At 38.5% G+C, this 18,220-nt stretch overlaps 1 protein-coding gene across 1 annotated transcript; it reads right to left on the bottom strand.

The window, feature by feature from the left end:
- Positions 1-1,247: 1,247 nt before the first annotated feature.
- opn5 (opsin 5) lies at positions 1,248-5,928 on the bottom strand. The gene is made up of 4 exons (XM_085432842.1): positions 5,764-5,928; positions 3,392-3,726; positions 3,056-3,291; positions 1,248-1,618 (listed from the first exon to the last, which is right to left on the bottom strand). The coding sequence occupies exons 1-4, from the start codon at positions 5,813-5,815 to the stop codon at positions 1,552-1,554; spliced, it is 690 nt and encodes a 229-aa protein (XP_085288968.1). The 5' UTR covers positions 5,816-5,928; the 3' UTR covers positions 1,248-1,551.
- Positions 5,929-18,220: the final 12,292 nt, after the last annotated feature.

Genomic DNA, 18,220 nt, shown 5'->3' with positions numbered 1-18,220 from the left:
AATACACAAGCATGACTAAGGTCATCACTGATAATGACTTAGAACTCACAGAGTTAGATATAAATGACTTCCCAATGCTTGGATGCAATTCTATTAGCATATAAGTAGCAATGGCAAGCAAGCAATTGCTAGCTAGCCAATTAACTGCCAGCAATAGCACTGTCTCACACGATGCTTAAATTAGACGTCTTCTCAGTCAACTGAGAGATGTCACTCTCGTTTATCTATAAGTATGAAGCTACAATTGAGAAACAAAATTAGCTTAACACAAATGTACAAAAAATGCAGTCAAGGAGAAAAGGCTAGATGAAAAGTCTAAAAGTTGAAAATCTAGTCTACAGAGAAATCAAAAGCTGACTAATTGAAATCTCAAACTACATCTTTAACAAATGTTACAATTGGTTTTAGTACACAACTACCCAAGAAACAATAATTTATCACCTTTGACTTATGAACTGGTACCTGGATTAAACAAGTAGTAGTAGTGTTACTTGTTGTTCTGCTAAGATAAAGCTCATTGCCTCTGAGCTATAATTTCATACTTATTACACATGTACAAGATTTTTTTTAAAATCTGATTCTCAGCATTACTCTTTAATGAATCCTGTTATTTCTTGCATTAGCAAAAAAGACACCCAACAATGAACACAATAAAAATGGTCCCTGATTTAACTATTATTATTTCTGTGCCCATTACCACAATATTGAAAAATAGAACTAAAAAAACTTTAGGTGTTGTCACTTTAAATGATTGGTTTCTGCAAAAATTCACTACAATTAGATAAATTGGCTTTGTTTTAAAAGTAACAATGTTAGTTTAACTACTTTTATGAATCAAAGTGACATAACCGGTTCTGTGTAGTAAAAAGCTGAAGAAAACATAGAAAGTAAGGTGATCCAGTACCTTTTGCTTTTGATATATATTTACAGTATAGAAGCCACACGTGTAAGAGTACGAAGGACAACAGTAAAGATACTTTGAGCTTGAGGCCACACTGGCACATGACTTACATGTGCTAAGGTTGTTGCAGTGTTAAATTGCAGTTGAGCATTTGAAATATGCTTAAATTAAACCTTTGAAATATTTGTAATAGTTTTACCTTTTTTTTCTCCACCAAAAAAGGTATATCTTATGTTTTGGGTTGACAGTGGCGAAGAGCTGGTAGCAAAAATGCTGGTAAGTCAGTAAGATGTGCATTGTTTGCTAATAACATTGACAAACAATGTGTCTGTAATAATGGGGGGGGGGGAGCTGAAAGAGTGGGTTTATCACATGCACACTGCCAATGTAAAACAACACCATTCAAGTGACCACATGGGAAGAACACCACATAGGAAAGATGTTTTCCAAGTAAGAAGTTGGGAGCTGAGGGTTACATGGATATCCGGTGTGGGTGCAAAACCAAGCTGTGATACTTGGGAACAAATGTATGCAGTCCATAATGTGACAGAAAATGTCGAGAGTGATTGGTAGAGCACATAGGACAGGGAACAAGTCCAACTGTCCAAAATACAAGCGGTAAAAAGAAGTCATGTAGCTTCACATTTGTCTCACACTTCAATGTGGACCTCTTTGGCTGGTGGTGTTTCTTTTAATGAGCCAGAGATGGCATAGAACCTGCAGAGATGTGAACATATGATAGAATAGTCAGACCAAAAAAGCTCACCAATATACAAGCAAAAAATAAAAATTGGGAAGCAAACCTTTAAGTATAAAACTTTTAAACTATCTAAGGTCATTGTTTACCAGTAGGGTTGGCTTCGGTTTGGTTAATGTCCACTTTTCTGTCAATTTGAAACACCCAAATGCAAAAGGTTTCAACAATAAAAACTATAATCAAAAGATTTGGGATATTATCTGAAAGTTTAACTAGCTTCTTTTAGCTGCCCCCAAGTACATAAGGGGGGCAGCTAAACAGGTAGTTCCACATATATGATCTGATTTTTTACACCAGATGCCCTTCCTGACGCAATCCCTAAAGGCTTGCGTCTCTACTTTATGAAATGTACCTATTTAGCATGTGGCTAAAATAAAACTCATTCCTAACCTTATAGAGGTTGCTCCAAAACCTAAGGCCCCAATCACACAAACCTAGAGGTCAGTGGGCAACCAGACCACCTAGAAACCACAGGTCACAAGAGAAAAATGAGTATTCCCTGACCAACTGTAAGTTGTTGCTAAAGGTTGCTTTTCTGTGTAGTGCTGTGAAATAGATTGCTATGACCTAGTCACTCAGGCCTAGAAACCAGTCACTGGCCCTCTAATAAGCACTGATTACTAGGGAAAAATCTAATATTCCAGATGTGGCCAGCTGGCAGGTGACTGGGGGCGGTTCCATACTGTCACTACGTGAAACTGGTCAAAAACAGAATACATTGCAAAAATCTCCCTGTGATTGTTTTGATCACTAGTAGTAGGTTGCTGAGGTTGCCCATAGTTGCTTGTACCCTTACCGCTGTAACCAACAAATTTCATAAGGTCCAACATTGACTTTCATGGTAAATGGTCTTCATGGTCTTTTGTTTCCAGTTTTCATCACATATTTCCAAGTTTCTTGCTGCTGCTTGCTGATTAGTTACTAAGTTTTACAGACAGACAGGCTGGCATGGCATGGCAGACAGGCTGGTATGTGCCATGCAAACTATCATTGACAGCAATCCGCTAGTCACCAAAGCAATTGCAAGGAGATTTCAGGTGCACCATACTCTTTGATTTGGGATCTGGGATTTCTCCCAGTCAATGAATACACATTCTCTCCCAGTGACCGGAGGTTGCCAGAGGGTTGCTGACTAATCTCAAGGCCTCAGCATTAATCCTATATTTTGTGCTAAACACTTTTCTGGAAATAGTTTTGAGCACAGATTATTTTCTTTGAATCCTGATTGCCAAGGCTTTGTTCGACTCCAAAAGAGGTTTTTGAAAGGGTGAAATCCTATAACCATGATCTGTTCTGGGCTAAAGATTGTTTTCTAGCAGAAAGCATCAAGGAAAAATTTTCCCACTGCTAAAACATTTCAGAAAATGTCTTTATGTATGTATAAAGGCTAGTTTTACCTTGACTTTCTAAAATGCCTTTGTTTCTTCATAACCTTAAAACAGGAGGCTGAGATTTTCAGGTCCACAAGCTGGTAGATAATGGGATTGTACATTGCGGAGGATTTGGCCAGCAACGTAGGAACAACAGACACAGGGATGGGCACTGAGTCTGGCTCACCAAATGCTGACACCACTGACACCACTGCATAAGGGATCCAGGCTATCAAGAAGCCTGTGCAGATCACCATTGCCACCTGGACACAAAATTATATTCTGATCATAAATTTGGACTGAGTAGCACTCAAAAATCTTTGCTCTTTGTTCCACTTCCATGATCACTAATGTTGGACCTACCTTTGTGAGTTTCATCTCAAGGGTGTGGCTGTTTTTGATGCGTGCATCATAATGTGAAATTTCTTTAGCAGATGACTTGACCTTGAAGATGATCATAACATAAGAGAAGACAATCATCCCTGCAGGGAGTATAAGACAGAAGAACAAAATGGCCATGACGAAGCTCTGGCCAGACACTGAGGCTTGAGCCAACCACCAGTCCAGGGTACAAGAGGTCCCAAAGGGCTCTGGAGCATAATTTCCCCAGCCCACCAGGGGCATTGTGGCCCAGAAGGCTGCATACACCCATACAAAGGCCAGGCACAGGAACGCGTGGTGGCGTTTTAGCCATGCACCTAGGATTGGAGAAAGAAACCCCAAGACTAATGTTGGTTAAATGGTACATTTTGACTGCCAGACTAATTTTCTATGCCACAAGTGAAAAGGATTCAGAGCATTAGATGTAGTAAGAGACTTACAAAAATTCCTAGAAAAATACTGAGTATTAAAAAAAATAATCATCTGTAGTCAATGACTCTTCACATCAAAAGGTATGTTGTTGACATCAGTAAACAAAAAAAAAGTATTAAACTACTGTAGTGGAATATTTTAATTCTGGGATCTTACACATTTGTATTATTGTGTTTGACTATGAATGACTGAAAAGGAATTTAATTTAAAAGAATTACAATACAGTGTTATAACGGCTTAGCTGTGGTTATAGGCTAATAACAAATACTATACTCTGGAGGCTAAAAGCCCCATCCCTTCACAAAACAGTGCAGTGGAGTGCTGCACTGTTTTGTTTCACAAAACACTGCAGGGATCAGATGATGGGGAGCCCCCCTTAATCTGATGTTTATGATGGGGGGTTCCCACACCATTATAGTAATGTACACTATAATGGTGTGGGAACTGAATGGAAATTAAAAAGTAACGGGAGCACTTACAGTAGATCATGAACCTAGATATTTGTGCAATACAGGCTTACAGATGTTTTGTTAGAGCATCATTTATGGCCTATAACTCATGTGAAGGTAAATCTAAACCTTGTCAAGAAATGGCCAGTGATTCAGGAATAACTCCTTTTATTAAATTGTGATCATTTAAATACGTAGTTATAGTCACAGGTTTGGATCTAGACTGCAGACCTATTCATATCTTTTTTACATGAAAATCAACAAATTCAGTGGTCCCTTGTTTATCACAGGAGTTACGTTCTAAAAAATAACCCGCGACAAGTGAAATCCGCGAAGTAGAGCCATTTTTTTACAATTATTATAGATGTTTTAAGGCTGTAAAATTCCTCACTACACACTTTATACACTTTTCTCAGACAGGCATGGAAATGTTCACACTTTTCACCCCAGGTGCCTTTGACGGTGAAAAACGTTTCGTTGACGTTGTGTTTGTTGGACATAAAACTTACAAACATACAGTACAGCACTTCAGAAACACACTGCTAGCGATCAAAATATTTATGTAAATTTGACAAGCTGAACACATTCTGTACTGTACAGGAGACACAGCACGAGATTGATTGACAATGGTCTACAGCCAATCAGTACCCAGAACACCATGCGCTGTAAAACAAACAAACAAAAACAACATGCATAATTGCACAAAAAAAATCTGCGAAACAACGAGGCCGCGAAAGGTGAACCGTGTTATAGCGAGGGACCACTGTACATATTCCAGGTTTGCAACATCTGTACATGTTAAATGAAATTAGCATTGTAACTGTGACTGAAAGCATTTATTACAGTTATTTGCAGGGGGTCCATCATAAACACATTCAACAATAAACCTAATCAGAAACTTATATTACCTCAACCATCTAAAAATTTACATTTTAAGAGGCTAAAGCTCAGAGCTAGTCACAAGCCAGCAGCCTCAGTATGAGAAAAAGATCAATTCTAAAAAAAAATTACAGAGATAAAACGGAGAAAAAAGGATGGATGTCTTGTTATGTGGTGAATTTATAAGCATACTGGTGAATTTATAAGCATACTGGAAAATTAAGTAAGTACCTGGTGGTTGCATCTGCTTTTGTTTGGTTAGGTAAAATCTGTCGAATAAGATTCAAGCAACAGCCACTCATTTTCTGTTCATTTTTTTTTTTGTACGTCTTTTTGTATGTTTACAGGGGTGGCTGTAGCTCAGGCGGCAGAGCAGGTCACCCACTGCTCGGAAGCTTGGTGGTTCGATTCCTGGCTTACCCCTAGTCTGCATGCCAAATATCCTTGGGCAAGATACTAACCCCATGTTGCTCTCCCAGTCAGGGTATTTTTAATTCTGAGATACTGGCAAAATACTTTGGTTCCCTTTAAAGTATGTAAGTGTATATGAACATCTGATGTTTATGAAAATTTGCTGAGTTGTTAGTTACGCACCATATCGGAGATGGCAAATCTTGAGATACCGGTCCAGGCTGACCACAGTCATTGTGATGAGGCTCCCACATCCAAAGAAGAAGCCTGCCCAGCCATAGAATCGACATCCCTCCCAGCCAAACAGCCAGCGGTGGGATAAACTAGACACAATGAAAAAGGGCTTTCCTGTCACTGTGAGGAAAAAAAATAGGAGACAGAGTAGAAGGAGAAGTGAAAGGGAAATGGAACAGAAAAAGAGAGTGTGTGGGCAGAGAAAAAGGATGAAGACAAAGATCATAAAAGAAGGTAGTGTTGGAGTGGGATGGGACAAAGAGAAATATTTGGTTGAAAATGGTAAACAGACAACATGTAGCATATTGAAACATACATTCTATTTTTTCAGGGAGAAAACCTTGTGGAACATATCACAACAGAGCTAAATAGCTGCAGATCAGAAACATGACTGGATGTAGGAGAGCAAAAGATAGAAGAAACTGCTTGAAGCAATGTTGAATGCAAGTAGTATTGGTGCCCCTCAAGGATGTGTCCTCTCACCACTACTGTTCTCCCTCTACACTAACGACTGCACCTCCAAGAACTCGGCTGTCAAACTCCTAAAGTTTGCAGATGACACCACTGTCATTGGCCTCATTCAAGATGGTGATGAGTCTGCATACCGGCAAGAAGTTGAGCGGCTGGTACTCTGGTGCAGTCAGCACAATCTGGAGCTGAACACTCTTAAGACTGTAGAGATGACAGTGGACTTCAGGAGACATCCCTCAACTCTGCTCCCCCTGACCATATCAGACAGCCCTGTGTCAACTGTGAAGACCTTCAAGTTCCTGGGTACAACCATCTCCCAGGACCTGAAGTGGGAGACCAACATCAACTCCATCCTCAAAAAGACCCAGCAGAGGATGTACTTCCTGAGACAACTGGGGAAGTACAGTCTTCCACAGGAGCTGCTGATCCAGTTCTACACTGCGGTCATTGAGTCTGTCCTGTGCTCCTCCATCACAGTCTGGTATGGAGCAGCCACTAAACAGGACAGGAGCAGACTGCAGCGGACTGTAAGGGCAGCAGAAAGGATCAGCGGCACCCCCCTGCCCTCCATCCAGGATCTGTACCTCTCAAGAACCAGGAAACGGGCAGGGAAAATCATCACAGACCCCTCACACCCTGCACACAGACTTTTTGATCTGCTGCCCTCTGGCAGACGGTACAGAAGCCTGCAGGACCACCCGACACAGGAACAGTTTCTTTCCCCTCGCCATCTCCCTTCTTAACAGTTGACCTGTCACACTGCTCCCACTGCCAGACTGCAACTGCAGCTTATGTACATTTTGTAGTATTCATTCCACCTCATTCATTTCTGTATTTTATGTATATAAGTTAGATTTGTTATTTATAGTTGGTTTACATAGCTTTGTGTATGTATGTGTAATGTGTATATATAGACACGTGTGTGTGTGTGTGTGTGTGTGTGTGTGTGTGTGTGTGTGTGTGTGTGTGTGTGTGTGTGTGTGTGTGTGTGTGTGTGTGTGTGTGTGTGTGATTTACATTGCTGTGCTTGAGAGCCACCATCTACCGGAACCAAATTCCCTGTATGTGTCTGCACATATACTTGGCCAATAAACACGATTCTGATTCTGATTCTGAAGTAATGCATTTAACATTGCTGTGTTTGTTGGTGTTGAACTGTAGCTAAAGGTTGGCAAACCCTTTATGTTCGACACTCTATTCCTTCTGCAATGCTTAAATGCTCAAAAGTTAAATGACTCAATTCCTAAACCTAAAATTCAATATGTTATTCTTTATTTACATAATTTAATAATTGTAACTGTCTTTGTAATCTTTTTTTAACAGAGCCTTACCATTAAGATACAGTCACGGTCAGTGTTAGGGAGTAACGGCATAAATGTACCGGCGTTACGTATTTAAAATACAAAACATGAGTAACTGTATTCCGTTACCATTTAAAAAGGTGGTATTCAGAATACAGTACTTTGTTGAAATAAATGGATTACATGGCAGTTTTTCCTGTTTCATATGTTAGGCGTGGAATTTTTGGTAATTCCACACTGGTGGAAACCCAAAGAAAGCATGCATTAAGAGGCTGTGTCTCAATCTTGCGGTCCATGTCACCTCTACTTTCAGCCCGCATAATGATGTGACAAAATATTTTTTAAAATTATTGTTCAAATAATTATTAAATTTTTTTAATTTAATAGGCAGGGTGTGACAGGCATAGCCCTGTGCATAGCCCAGTTGTAAGTAAGCTATTAAGTCTCGACTGCACTGTGTTCGAGTTCTCCCCGAAACAATAAGTTCTGTTGGAGCGGCCTTTCAATGCCTCTCTCTGTCTCTCACTAGCAAAGTTAACCCAGACAACAAAGTAATGCTAGTTTATGAGCTTGGTTATGAGCACGACACGGAACCCGACATATTAGCCAGACTTCCCTTTACTACGGTTCAGAGCCATTTATAAAAGCGCGGAATAGTTTTCTATACGAGATCGCTATAAAAAGTGCAGCCTTACTCAATCTCCACCCTACTGTTACTCATTTTATATTAAGATTTGAGAGTGTGAGAGTGAATGAATAGTGGAATTGTAAAGTGCTTTGAGTGTCTAGAAAAGCACTATATAAATGCAATCCATTATTATTATTATGTATTTTATAAAAAGCTTGATAATATATTATGTATTCAGAATACGTTACTGTCATTGAGTAACGTAATACATTTTGCGGCATGTATTCTGTAATCTGTAGTGGAATACATTTTGAAAGTAACCTTCCTAACACTGGTCATGGTAAAAAAAAAAGAAAGTACACCGTCTGTTAGTTCTAAGCTTTTATGTATCAGGGCATAATAAAAAATATCTAGTCCTTACCGGGTCTTACAATTAAGTCAATACAACCAGAAATGAGCAACAGCACATGACACCATGGAATTATTTATTTGACAAAAACTAAGCCAGAAGCAGTGTGTGAAAAACTAAGTACACCCCATGGTTAATTGGGCAGTGCAACTTTAGCATCAATGACTTGAAGTAATAGATTCCTGTATGACTTTTAGCTAACTCTTTTTTACAACGTTGCTACATTGAGGCTTCTATTTAAGGTCCAAGTTGGATTGAGATATGGACTTTGACTGGGCCACTGCACCACGCTGATTCATTTGTTTTTCAGTAATTCTGTTGCAGATTGCTGCTCTGGTTGGGATCACTGTCCTGTTGCATGGTCCAATTTGGCCAAAGCACTAGCTGTTGTATAGATAGTCTCACATTTGACTTAAGAATATTTTGGTAAAAAGAGGTCAAATGCAACTTTACAAATCTAACTTTACAAATCTAACTTTACAAATCTAAGTCATGCAGCCATGCTGTCCTTGTTAGAGAGAACAGCATGGCTGCATGAAAATAAGCCATATTTGTTCAGTATTATTCTAATAGCATGTTAAATGTTAAGCACTAACTGAAGCTGACAGACATGGATCTTGTTTTTGTTTTGTGTGTGTGTTTTAATTGTGTCAACAGTCTGCCCTTGTGGTGAATTTCCTGGGATTTCCACTTCTGGAAACACTGGCAATCATCTGTGAATAATCTTTTCAGCTCTATAAAGATGGACTTCAAATAGTTTGGAGCTGGCCTTATAATCCTTCAGAGATTGATGGCTTTTTCTATTGGCTTCTTTAGGAACACCGCTCGTGTCGTTCTTCGTGTCTTCCACATCTAAAAACCCTAGACCAACAAACTGCCAAACTGTCTGCTTTGCTTTTACAGAGGTGCTCACAGTCACTGATGTAATGATCTAATCAAGTGCATTTGATTAGCAGCATCTGGCTTCTACTTACTCTCTTAATTCTTATGGAAGCAGTAAGGGGGGACTTTCACTCACTGTTTCTGTATTTTGGTTCAATTTCTGTCAAATAAATAACGACGTGCTGTTGTTGTGTCAGCACATTGACACAACAGGATGTGTTGCTATGGCCCAGTACATATCATGTATTGTTGTTCATCTGAGGTTGTATTTACCTAATTTTGAGACCTGCTAAAAGTTGATGATTTTCTCATTATGTCCTAATGCATAAAGCCTCATACTTTCTTTATGCTGTGACTGTGAGTTTTTCTCTTTACGGCTAGCACAAACCTAAGCAATATTTGCATTAATATTGCTTAGATACAGTCATTATAAAGTTCCCAGAAGGATAATTGAATTTTTCCACATATGCTAACCTCACATCCTAATATGGGTTTTAATTATAATACAGCAATCTAACATACTACTAAAAAAAGAAAGCCATTATATTTTTTTCATCATATACCCAGCAAGGGAAAATAATTTTGATTGCAGCCTTAACAACAGTTATGAGTGCTGCATGTTTAAGCAACAGGAGATAAAAGTTAAACGTGACTTTTCCCTCCATGTCCTGTATCACACATGAGACAGTTCTTGTAACAACTCACTTTAGTTTCTCATTACTGAACAGCAATAAGGAAAATATGATAATACTGACTTTAGCATTAGGAGTAATTCTTGTAATGAATCTTCCGTAAAATGCAGACAGTTTATGTGAAGGTTATGGTGGACAGATAATTGTCTTGGGATTTGAGATCAAAATATCCTTCACACACCACAAGGGCTACAGAGCTCAACACAAAGATCCACTGTATCGCTCACACCACACTGACTTCCTGACTGTTGTGTCAGATTTGGGCCCTCTTCCTAGATAGCTGGATGGGCAAAAAGCCACAGCGTTCCAAGAATCTCTAGTCGGGATTCCAGACATGATAACCCAAATATTCTCTTGGAATCACTGAAAACCAGCAGGGGTTATACACACACTTCCACACCCCTGTTCACTTGCTTCTAGCCTTAACAAGACTTACATATATTTCTCAGTCATGACATGATTTCTACCCCCATAAACAAATAACATTTTTGTTTGCTCTTTGGTTTGTGTAATGTTGACCATTGCTGTCCTAGGTCACAAGGAAAGGATTAATATGTAAATTGTTATTCTATTCAGAGATATAGCAGCAAGGCTGTGGCATGGTAAGACAGCATAAGGACAATAACAAAAGTTATCTCTCAAAGCTTTACATTCTAAAATTCTGCTGAAATGAAACAATCGGTTGATTAAGGGCCAGATTTATTAAGACCTCAGTCAAATAAGCCTAGAAGCTGGTTAACAACCTCCAGTCAACCTCTAGTATCTAATGGGGGATTTTCATTCTGGTGGTGTGAGTGGTGGTGAGTGGTATTTGGAGGCTGCTGGCTGTCATTAGGTGAAAATCTGTGATTGGTTAAGTCTTTAGCAGACTGCCACATTCAGTTTGCATGGAAGACACTGACTCCCCCGTAGCAAGTCAGTGTCTTCACTCACCATTTACTCTCCAAGCTGTATGAAACTTGGAAAAAATGTGATGCAAACTGGAAATCGCAAACTTTACAGAGCTCTCCCATACTCAGCCACCCGGGATAACCAATTCAAGATTCATGTTTTGTATGCAATCCATAGGATTCTTGTCCTCCCTCCAGCACTCCACATTAAGGTCAGCTCATTTAAAAGTTGCTCTCTTACATCAGAGCAGAGTGAAGACCAAAATTATTTCAGGCCAGGCTCTCAACAGTCAGGGTGAAGACAGGGATAAAACTCTGACGTTGCACTTGGACTTCGGAGCAGACATCCCAAAACCCCTGTGCACTGGTTCTGATCACACTCCTCGTGGCAACTACCAGATAACATGATTTTTCCTTTATTAAATTAATGGGAGGTCTAAGTGTTGCTCATGAATATACTGAATATCTTTTAATTGTAATTCATTACGGCAACCAGTTTTTGATGTTACTATCCATCCTAGATTACAAGCACGTCTAAATGACCTCATAATCTTTATTTCTTGCACTGCAAAAAAAATAATTTCAATAATGGAGATTATTCATAATGTTAATGTATGTGTCCTCTAATCTAGAGAAACTGGTCCTGGACTCTTCTTCCGTTATGAATATGACTAAATGTAAAGCTTTCTGTTTTATATTTATACTGACCATTGTGTTATCTTTCAAATGCCAAAAGCATAACTGTACTAGCTTTTGTTTATGGTGTATTGTTTTTACAATGATCAGGGAGACCACAGCATGTCCTTGTAAGGCCCAGTGAAAAAGGCTTAGTGAGAAAGCCAGTAAACCAAAGAGGAATAGTCAAGATTACAACACAGAGGATGGAGCATTATGGAAGGTATAAATATGTAACGATGTTTAAATGAATGTATATGATGGTGATGGAGGTGATGTAATAAAATTATATCACCTCCATCACCACAAATGGTGTCTGATAATGAATTATTTTCACTCATTTTCCAAATTTTAATAATTATGCATGTATTGATCCATAGTTGTGTAAGCTGACAGGAAAGTAATTAAAAGCCAACAGTCAAATCAAAAACAAAAAACACTCTGAGGGCACTGAGGTCTTCTGCTGATAGTATATTTAAATAGTATATATACTGACAGAAAGTTCCTTTTAAGATGAATTAAAAATGCACAAAGGAGCGGGGAATATATTGGGAGGTAATGGTTAATTAGTTTAGAACAAAAGGGCTTCTGCATTTTGGTTGTACATATACTGTATATACTAAAGTATATACTTAGCCACAGTGACTTTGCACAATAGTTATGAGTAGGGCTGTGCAATATGACCAAAATCTCATATCCCGATATAAGACATTTATCGTCCCGACAATGATATATGTCACAAAAATTTTACATTTTCTGTAACTTCTGTGAATCTCGGGCAACTCGGTTTGTGTGAAGTGTTTTCAGCTGGGCATCATGTACCTGGAGTCAAGTGTTTTGACTGATGCACAAAGCTATACATTTTTAGACAGTTGAAACGCCCGCCATTTTCTTTGTGAGTATGTATTACATGGCGTGCTGCGGGAAAAAGCCTGTTCTAATGTTTGAGTCTAAGGTTTATTTTTTTAGCACCTGACGGCTCTTTTTTGCTTCTGATCTGTAAACACTCTGCACACTCTTTCACGTGATTCAGTTTATTTTGAAAAATCTCAACAGGATCTTCAGCTTTATTGTGAAAGGTTTATGTGGAAAATAAACAAGTGGACAACGGAGCCATGCGATGGTTTTACCGTCGTTGTTGCTAATGATAGGGGATAAAAGCAGTCACTTGTCCGTCCGTAGTGTATATATTAAATATAAGAGAAAGAGAGAACTTTTAGAAATTAATACTACAGTGACCATAAAAATGATGAAAAATTCTTGTCGTTTATTTTGCGAAACCGCGAAACAAACGATAGCGTAATATGAAACAATAGACGTTTGCAGATCGTCATCCGATATATATGGTTATATCGAACAGCCCTAGTTGTGAGGTTTTAAGCTGAGTAGTTGCACTGTCATGATGTTTGGAAACTGGATGTGATCAGTGAGGGACCTTCCTGCTTATACAGTACTGTAGAGCAGGGCGATATGACCAAAAATATTTATCACGATATACATTTGAAAATTTGCGATAACGATATAACTGACGATATAATTGACACTAGACAAAATACTTTACAACTCCACAACTTTATTAGTGCAAAAAAAAATCAATGTATTTTCACTTAAACAAGCAGCTGTTTTTTATGTGCATTAAAGTTATATAAAAATTTAACAGTGCAAATGCAAATTCCTTGCTGACAGTTTAACCAAAAGGCATTTCTAGTGGAAATTGGCCGACATATCCTCAGCATAACCACGTAACATATCCACAAAACTTAAAAAGAGGTTATACACACACAATACGGTAATATTATGTTGAAGCACAGTACGTATCACTCCGCGAGGCTCCTGCCTACGATAGCCGTAATGCTCCGACAATCCATCAAGCGGTGCGGGTTTGTAGCTTAGCAAAGTCGTACTAAAACATTTGACAGATTTTCGAGCACCGTGTACCACATAAAATCGTTTCAAGGTCAGTAAACACAACCAGAATTCATACAAAAGGCACACGGGATTATAAGGGGCACTGTCAATTTTCAGAAAAATCAAAGGATTGATTTTAAGTGCGCTGTATTTTCCAAAAAACACGGTAATAACGACGGCTCGCTAGCATGCTCTACCAAAAATAGTGTTTTGTTGTGTATCTGACGGACGAAAGCCAAATCAGTTGAATACCACTGAAGTTGCAGCATTCTTACAAACCAATTCTGGTTCATCTGTTTCATTCAACGATCGCCCTTCTCATTCTCCGTCGTTCCATGCTTTTTCCGCCATGTGCGTATGAAAACAAAGGCACTGCGCATGCGCATTTTACCCATATTCTATCGCGATATTTCCTTTTCTTATCGTTGCCCAACATTATACCGGTATTACCGTGAACGGTATGATAGGCCCAGCCCTACAGTACTGATTTGTTAATGAAATAGTAGGCCCACCCTAAGGCACACCTTTCATATCATTTTTTTTTTTACCATAATTTAGAAAATCAATATTATATTGAATTTAAAGGCCATTTTTCATAGACTTTTATAGAATTGTGTGTGTTCTTGCAACCAGAAGAGTCTCCCCCTAATGGCCATTAGACAGAATAGGTTTAAGACACTTAAGCATTGTTTTCACTAGCAGACTCAGAAGCTTTGTCAGTTTCTTATTTACATTCTTAGGTAGGGTGACCAACCATCCACTTTTCACGTTCTGTCCGGGGCGTCCGGGGGGGATTTTCGAGATTAATGAAAATGTCCAGATTTTCCTACAGAGGACCCATATGTGTGACGTCATCTCCGAGCAGCTGCTTTGTGAGTGGCTGTTCTGTGCTCACAGACGGGACAGACAGTGTGCAGCAGCGCCTAGTGATGTTTAAAAGATGTCAAAGCACAACTGCAGCTTTTCAGATGAACTGCAAAAAACATTTCCCTTGTACCATCCCGGTACTGGTAATTTCTCTTATAGAGATGAGGCCTTATTTCTGTACCATTATTTAATTCCAGAAGTTTTTAAGTTATTTTTTTTGCCCTTGTTGACTTGTAACAGCCTATATCACATTTTTTTATTTCACCATTCATTAACTGCACAGAGACGGCATAGCTTAAATATGTTAAAATTTTCTTTAGGCAAACAGTATTATTAAAGTTCTTCATGACTGGGCCAAGTGTCCTCTTTTTTGGAAATCAAAATATGGTCACCCTATCTTAGGTAACAGTACAAAAATCACTTGATAACTATCAGGAAAAAATAAATACTGATGAACAAATTAGATTAAATTTATGCTTAACACTGAAATTTGCACAGTGTAAATTTAAACATTATAATGTCTCATGAGCTTACAGCTGAGATAGAGGTGGGTTGCAAAGTGGCTTGCAGCTGTGCAGGAATTGTAGGCAAGCTAAAGTAGCTGATTTAAGATGCACTATATGTAGCAGTCAACAAAATGTGTAGCAGGCGATTAATTAAGCTATCAGCTGATGATGATGACCTGCTGTGACTACATCCAAGCCTGACTTTCTGGCCTGACTAAACTAACACTATCGATCTTGAGTCTAAAACTCTATCTCTACACTTACACATATTAATAACCATTTTTTCAGTGATTCAAGTAAAATTGCCTCGATAGGGGAGTGTTTTACAAACAAAAATGTAGATCTTGTCTAGTGAAAATGTATTCTGTGCCTTTTCTGAGACAATTTTCATCAATTACATTAAAAAGACACCCTCAGACCAACAAACATCGTGAACTCACTACTGAATAAAAGGGGCTTTTTATAAAAGGCACCTCACTGCAATCAACTGAATGATTCCACATGCAAAACGAAATAACGTGAAGATGTGAAAGCATCTGAAGCAGCTCCTGAAATAAGAAAAGATATAGTTGCAGTTGTAGACCAAAAAACCAACAATTAACACATCTATCCATGTTATCTTAGCGATGATCTCAACTGTTCCATCTAAATATTAAATGTTGTTAATTTTCACTGATGCATTCTTTCCCAGATCCAATACATATGTAGTAACATTACAGTGAGTTTATCAGAGCTGATTCAATGATAACAGCTGCTGGTGGCAGAAATAAAGCTGAACAAGTTATTTTTTTGGCCCCAGGTTTCCTTCTAATCACTTTTAAACTATGCAATTCTCACTCACCCAACCATCCTGCTATTAAAGTTTCCATTTTGCCATATTTCTTTGTTACAAAAATACTTAAGAATGTGGCTTGAGACTAAAATCATAATTTAAAATATTGACATGTACGTGACAAATAAAAGGATCTTGAATCTTGACATCTGACTCAAAATTGAAAGAATCACGAGAAGCACAGAAAAAGAGGACTGACATGAAGCAAAAGGTCCAGGAGTCACACCGTGGAAGAGCCGCTCAGGGCGTATGCACTCGTGTCGTATGAGGCAACCTTCACTGTTTGGGTCACGTCAAGGATGCCTGTCTTTTCTAAACTGTAAAACCATTGTTCAGTTAGGGTTAACTAAGTTGAATTAATGTCCAAACTCAGTTACACATATTTTGTCTTGTCATACTGCCCTAACACTTCCCTTGCATCTAAAAGATTGCTTATTTTCAGGTCTTTCTGGAATCAATCTGAAGTCACCCTCAAAATTAAATCTATAAATAATGCTTCATTTAGCATTTCACTGGTGCAAGAGACTCTCAAAGCAAACCGAAGCCCCTTTCTATTTACTGCATCAATGAATAGATGGTTTTGAATATACATATTGGAATTAGAATCAAAATCAGTTGAGAAGTTCCCAAAGACCCCCATTTTGTTCCCATTCATGTGTAACGGTTTAGGTACTTATTGGTTATCAACCACTGTGACTGAAATTTAAAAAAAAGCTCAATTGACAGTGGCAAAAATAAGACTTCATATTATAGATTGACTTTTTAATGGATATTCTTAACGGCAGAAGCATAAACAGTTTAAACCAGTTTAAAATAAAACTCAAAAAAAGAAATAAGGGGGTAAATAAAGTTGTTACGTGTGGCTGCGTGCAGACAGGAATAGGACCCAAGGTGCAGACTCCGGAGACAGTCGTGAACTCAAAACAGCTTTAATGTAAAACTCAAAATATAACATAACTGGGGGGGAAAAATCAAACTAAACTTAAACCAGAGGCCTGACAGAACACACAGCTAAATAAACGGTAGATCGCGACACAAACACAGAGAAACACAGGGCTTAAATACACAGAGGGAGCAATCAGGGAATGGGTAACAGGAGGGAAACACAGCTGGGGCAAATCAGGCCTAACGAGACAAGGGGAAGCGAAACCAGATACATTAACATCAGACATGGACTTTCAAAGTAAAACAGGAAACACATAACACAGACTGAACCAAAGACACAGACTCACATGCAGGCACTACAACAGAGGGAACAGAGACGTGGGACCAGGGCAGACACAGACACTGACTGGACACGGGGATATAGCGGACAGGGGAGACAGCAACTAAGGATTACACAGAGACAAACCATAAGACATAACTCTAACAAAGAAACCAAAGCATAGAAATGATAAATAATATATAAACTCAAAACCCTGGGTCAACGACCCAGGCATCCTAACAAAAGTAGATACTTCTGCCTACTCCTTTTCAAACAACTGAATGGAATGATATTATGGAATGTTGGTGAATGTATATGTTTGAAATAAAAATGAATTGAACTGAACATCCACCTGTACTGTTTTGGACACCACCTATCAACTCGCTGTTAGATTGTTAGATTAGCCAATATAGCTGCAATTAAGTATGTTCGAAAGTAGGGTTAGCGTGCACCTACAGCAATGAACAAATTTAAGTAGTGACCATACGGTGACAGGTCTTAACAGCTAAACTTTATAATGTCATAAAATCTGCCTGGTTCTTTTTTGTGGACCTATAGTTCAACTAATAAGCTAGTTAAGGCTGTTTTCATAAGTCTCTTCTCCACTCTTGAGCATGCCCTCCACTATACACACTTTCACACACACACACGATTAAACAACTTGAGATTAACTTCAGTCGCTGCAAAAAGAAAAAAACTGATCACCATAAACACACACTTACATCTTAGCTATCTACAAAGATGCAGTGAAACTATATACTATATAATATATGCATAATATTATCTCAATTAGCAAGATATCATAATAATCGATGCCTGAGGTGAGGGACACAACCCTGATCTGCAAAGCACATACTGTAAATTATCCTTGTAGTAGTTGCAGCAGTAAAAATAGTGGCCTTTAAATTGACCATAGTTTAAAAATTTCAAAAATTAATACCTACAAAAAATATACATATTTTTAAATTGATGTTTTAACCACCGTGGCATCAGCCATTGATTTCTGAACTTTTCAGAGTTAGTACTTTGAAAACTGTGTTAGCTTTTTGGATATAGATATTTGAACTAGACTGTGATGCTATTGGCTAATGCCAGCTAGCTTACTTCATAAAAGCTGCAGTACATAGACACACTTCTAAGT

Source organism: Copadichromis virginalis, linkage group LG15 (assembly GCF_057382275.1).
Source record: "Copadichromis virginalis isolate Kocher_CV1m ecotype Utaka linkage group LG15, C_Virginalis_male_GT1.1, whole genome shotgun sequence".
NCBI lineage: Eukaryota > Metazoa > Chordata > Actinopteri > Cichliformes > Cichlidae > Copadichromis > Copadichromis virginalis.
The sequence above is the reverse complement of the archived record's forward strand: the minus strand, read 5'-3'. Positions and strand labels throughout refer to the sequence as shown.

Coding starts and splice junctions, on each gene's coding strand:
- opn5 (XM_085432842.1), bottom strand. CDS start 5,815: ATGACTGTGGTCAGCCTGGACCGGTATCTCAAGATTTGCCATCTCCGA. Junction 3,727..5,763: donor GATTTGCCATCTCCGATATG/GTGCGTAACTAA, acceptor CTCCAATCCTAG/GTGCATGGCTAAAACGCCAC. Junction 3,292..3,391: donor TTGAGATGAAACTCACAAAG/GTAGGTCCAACA, acceptor TTTTGTGTCCAG/GTGGCAATGGTGATCTGCAC.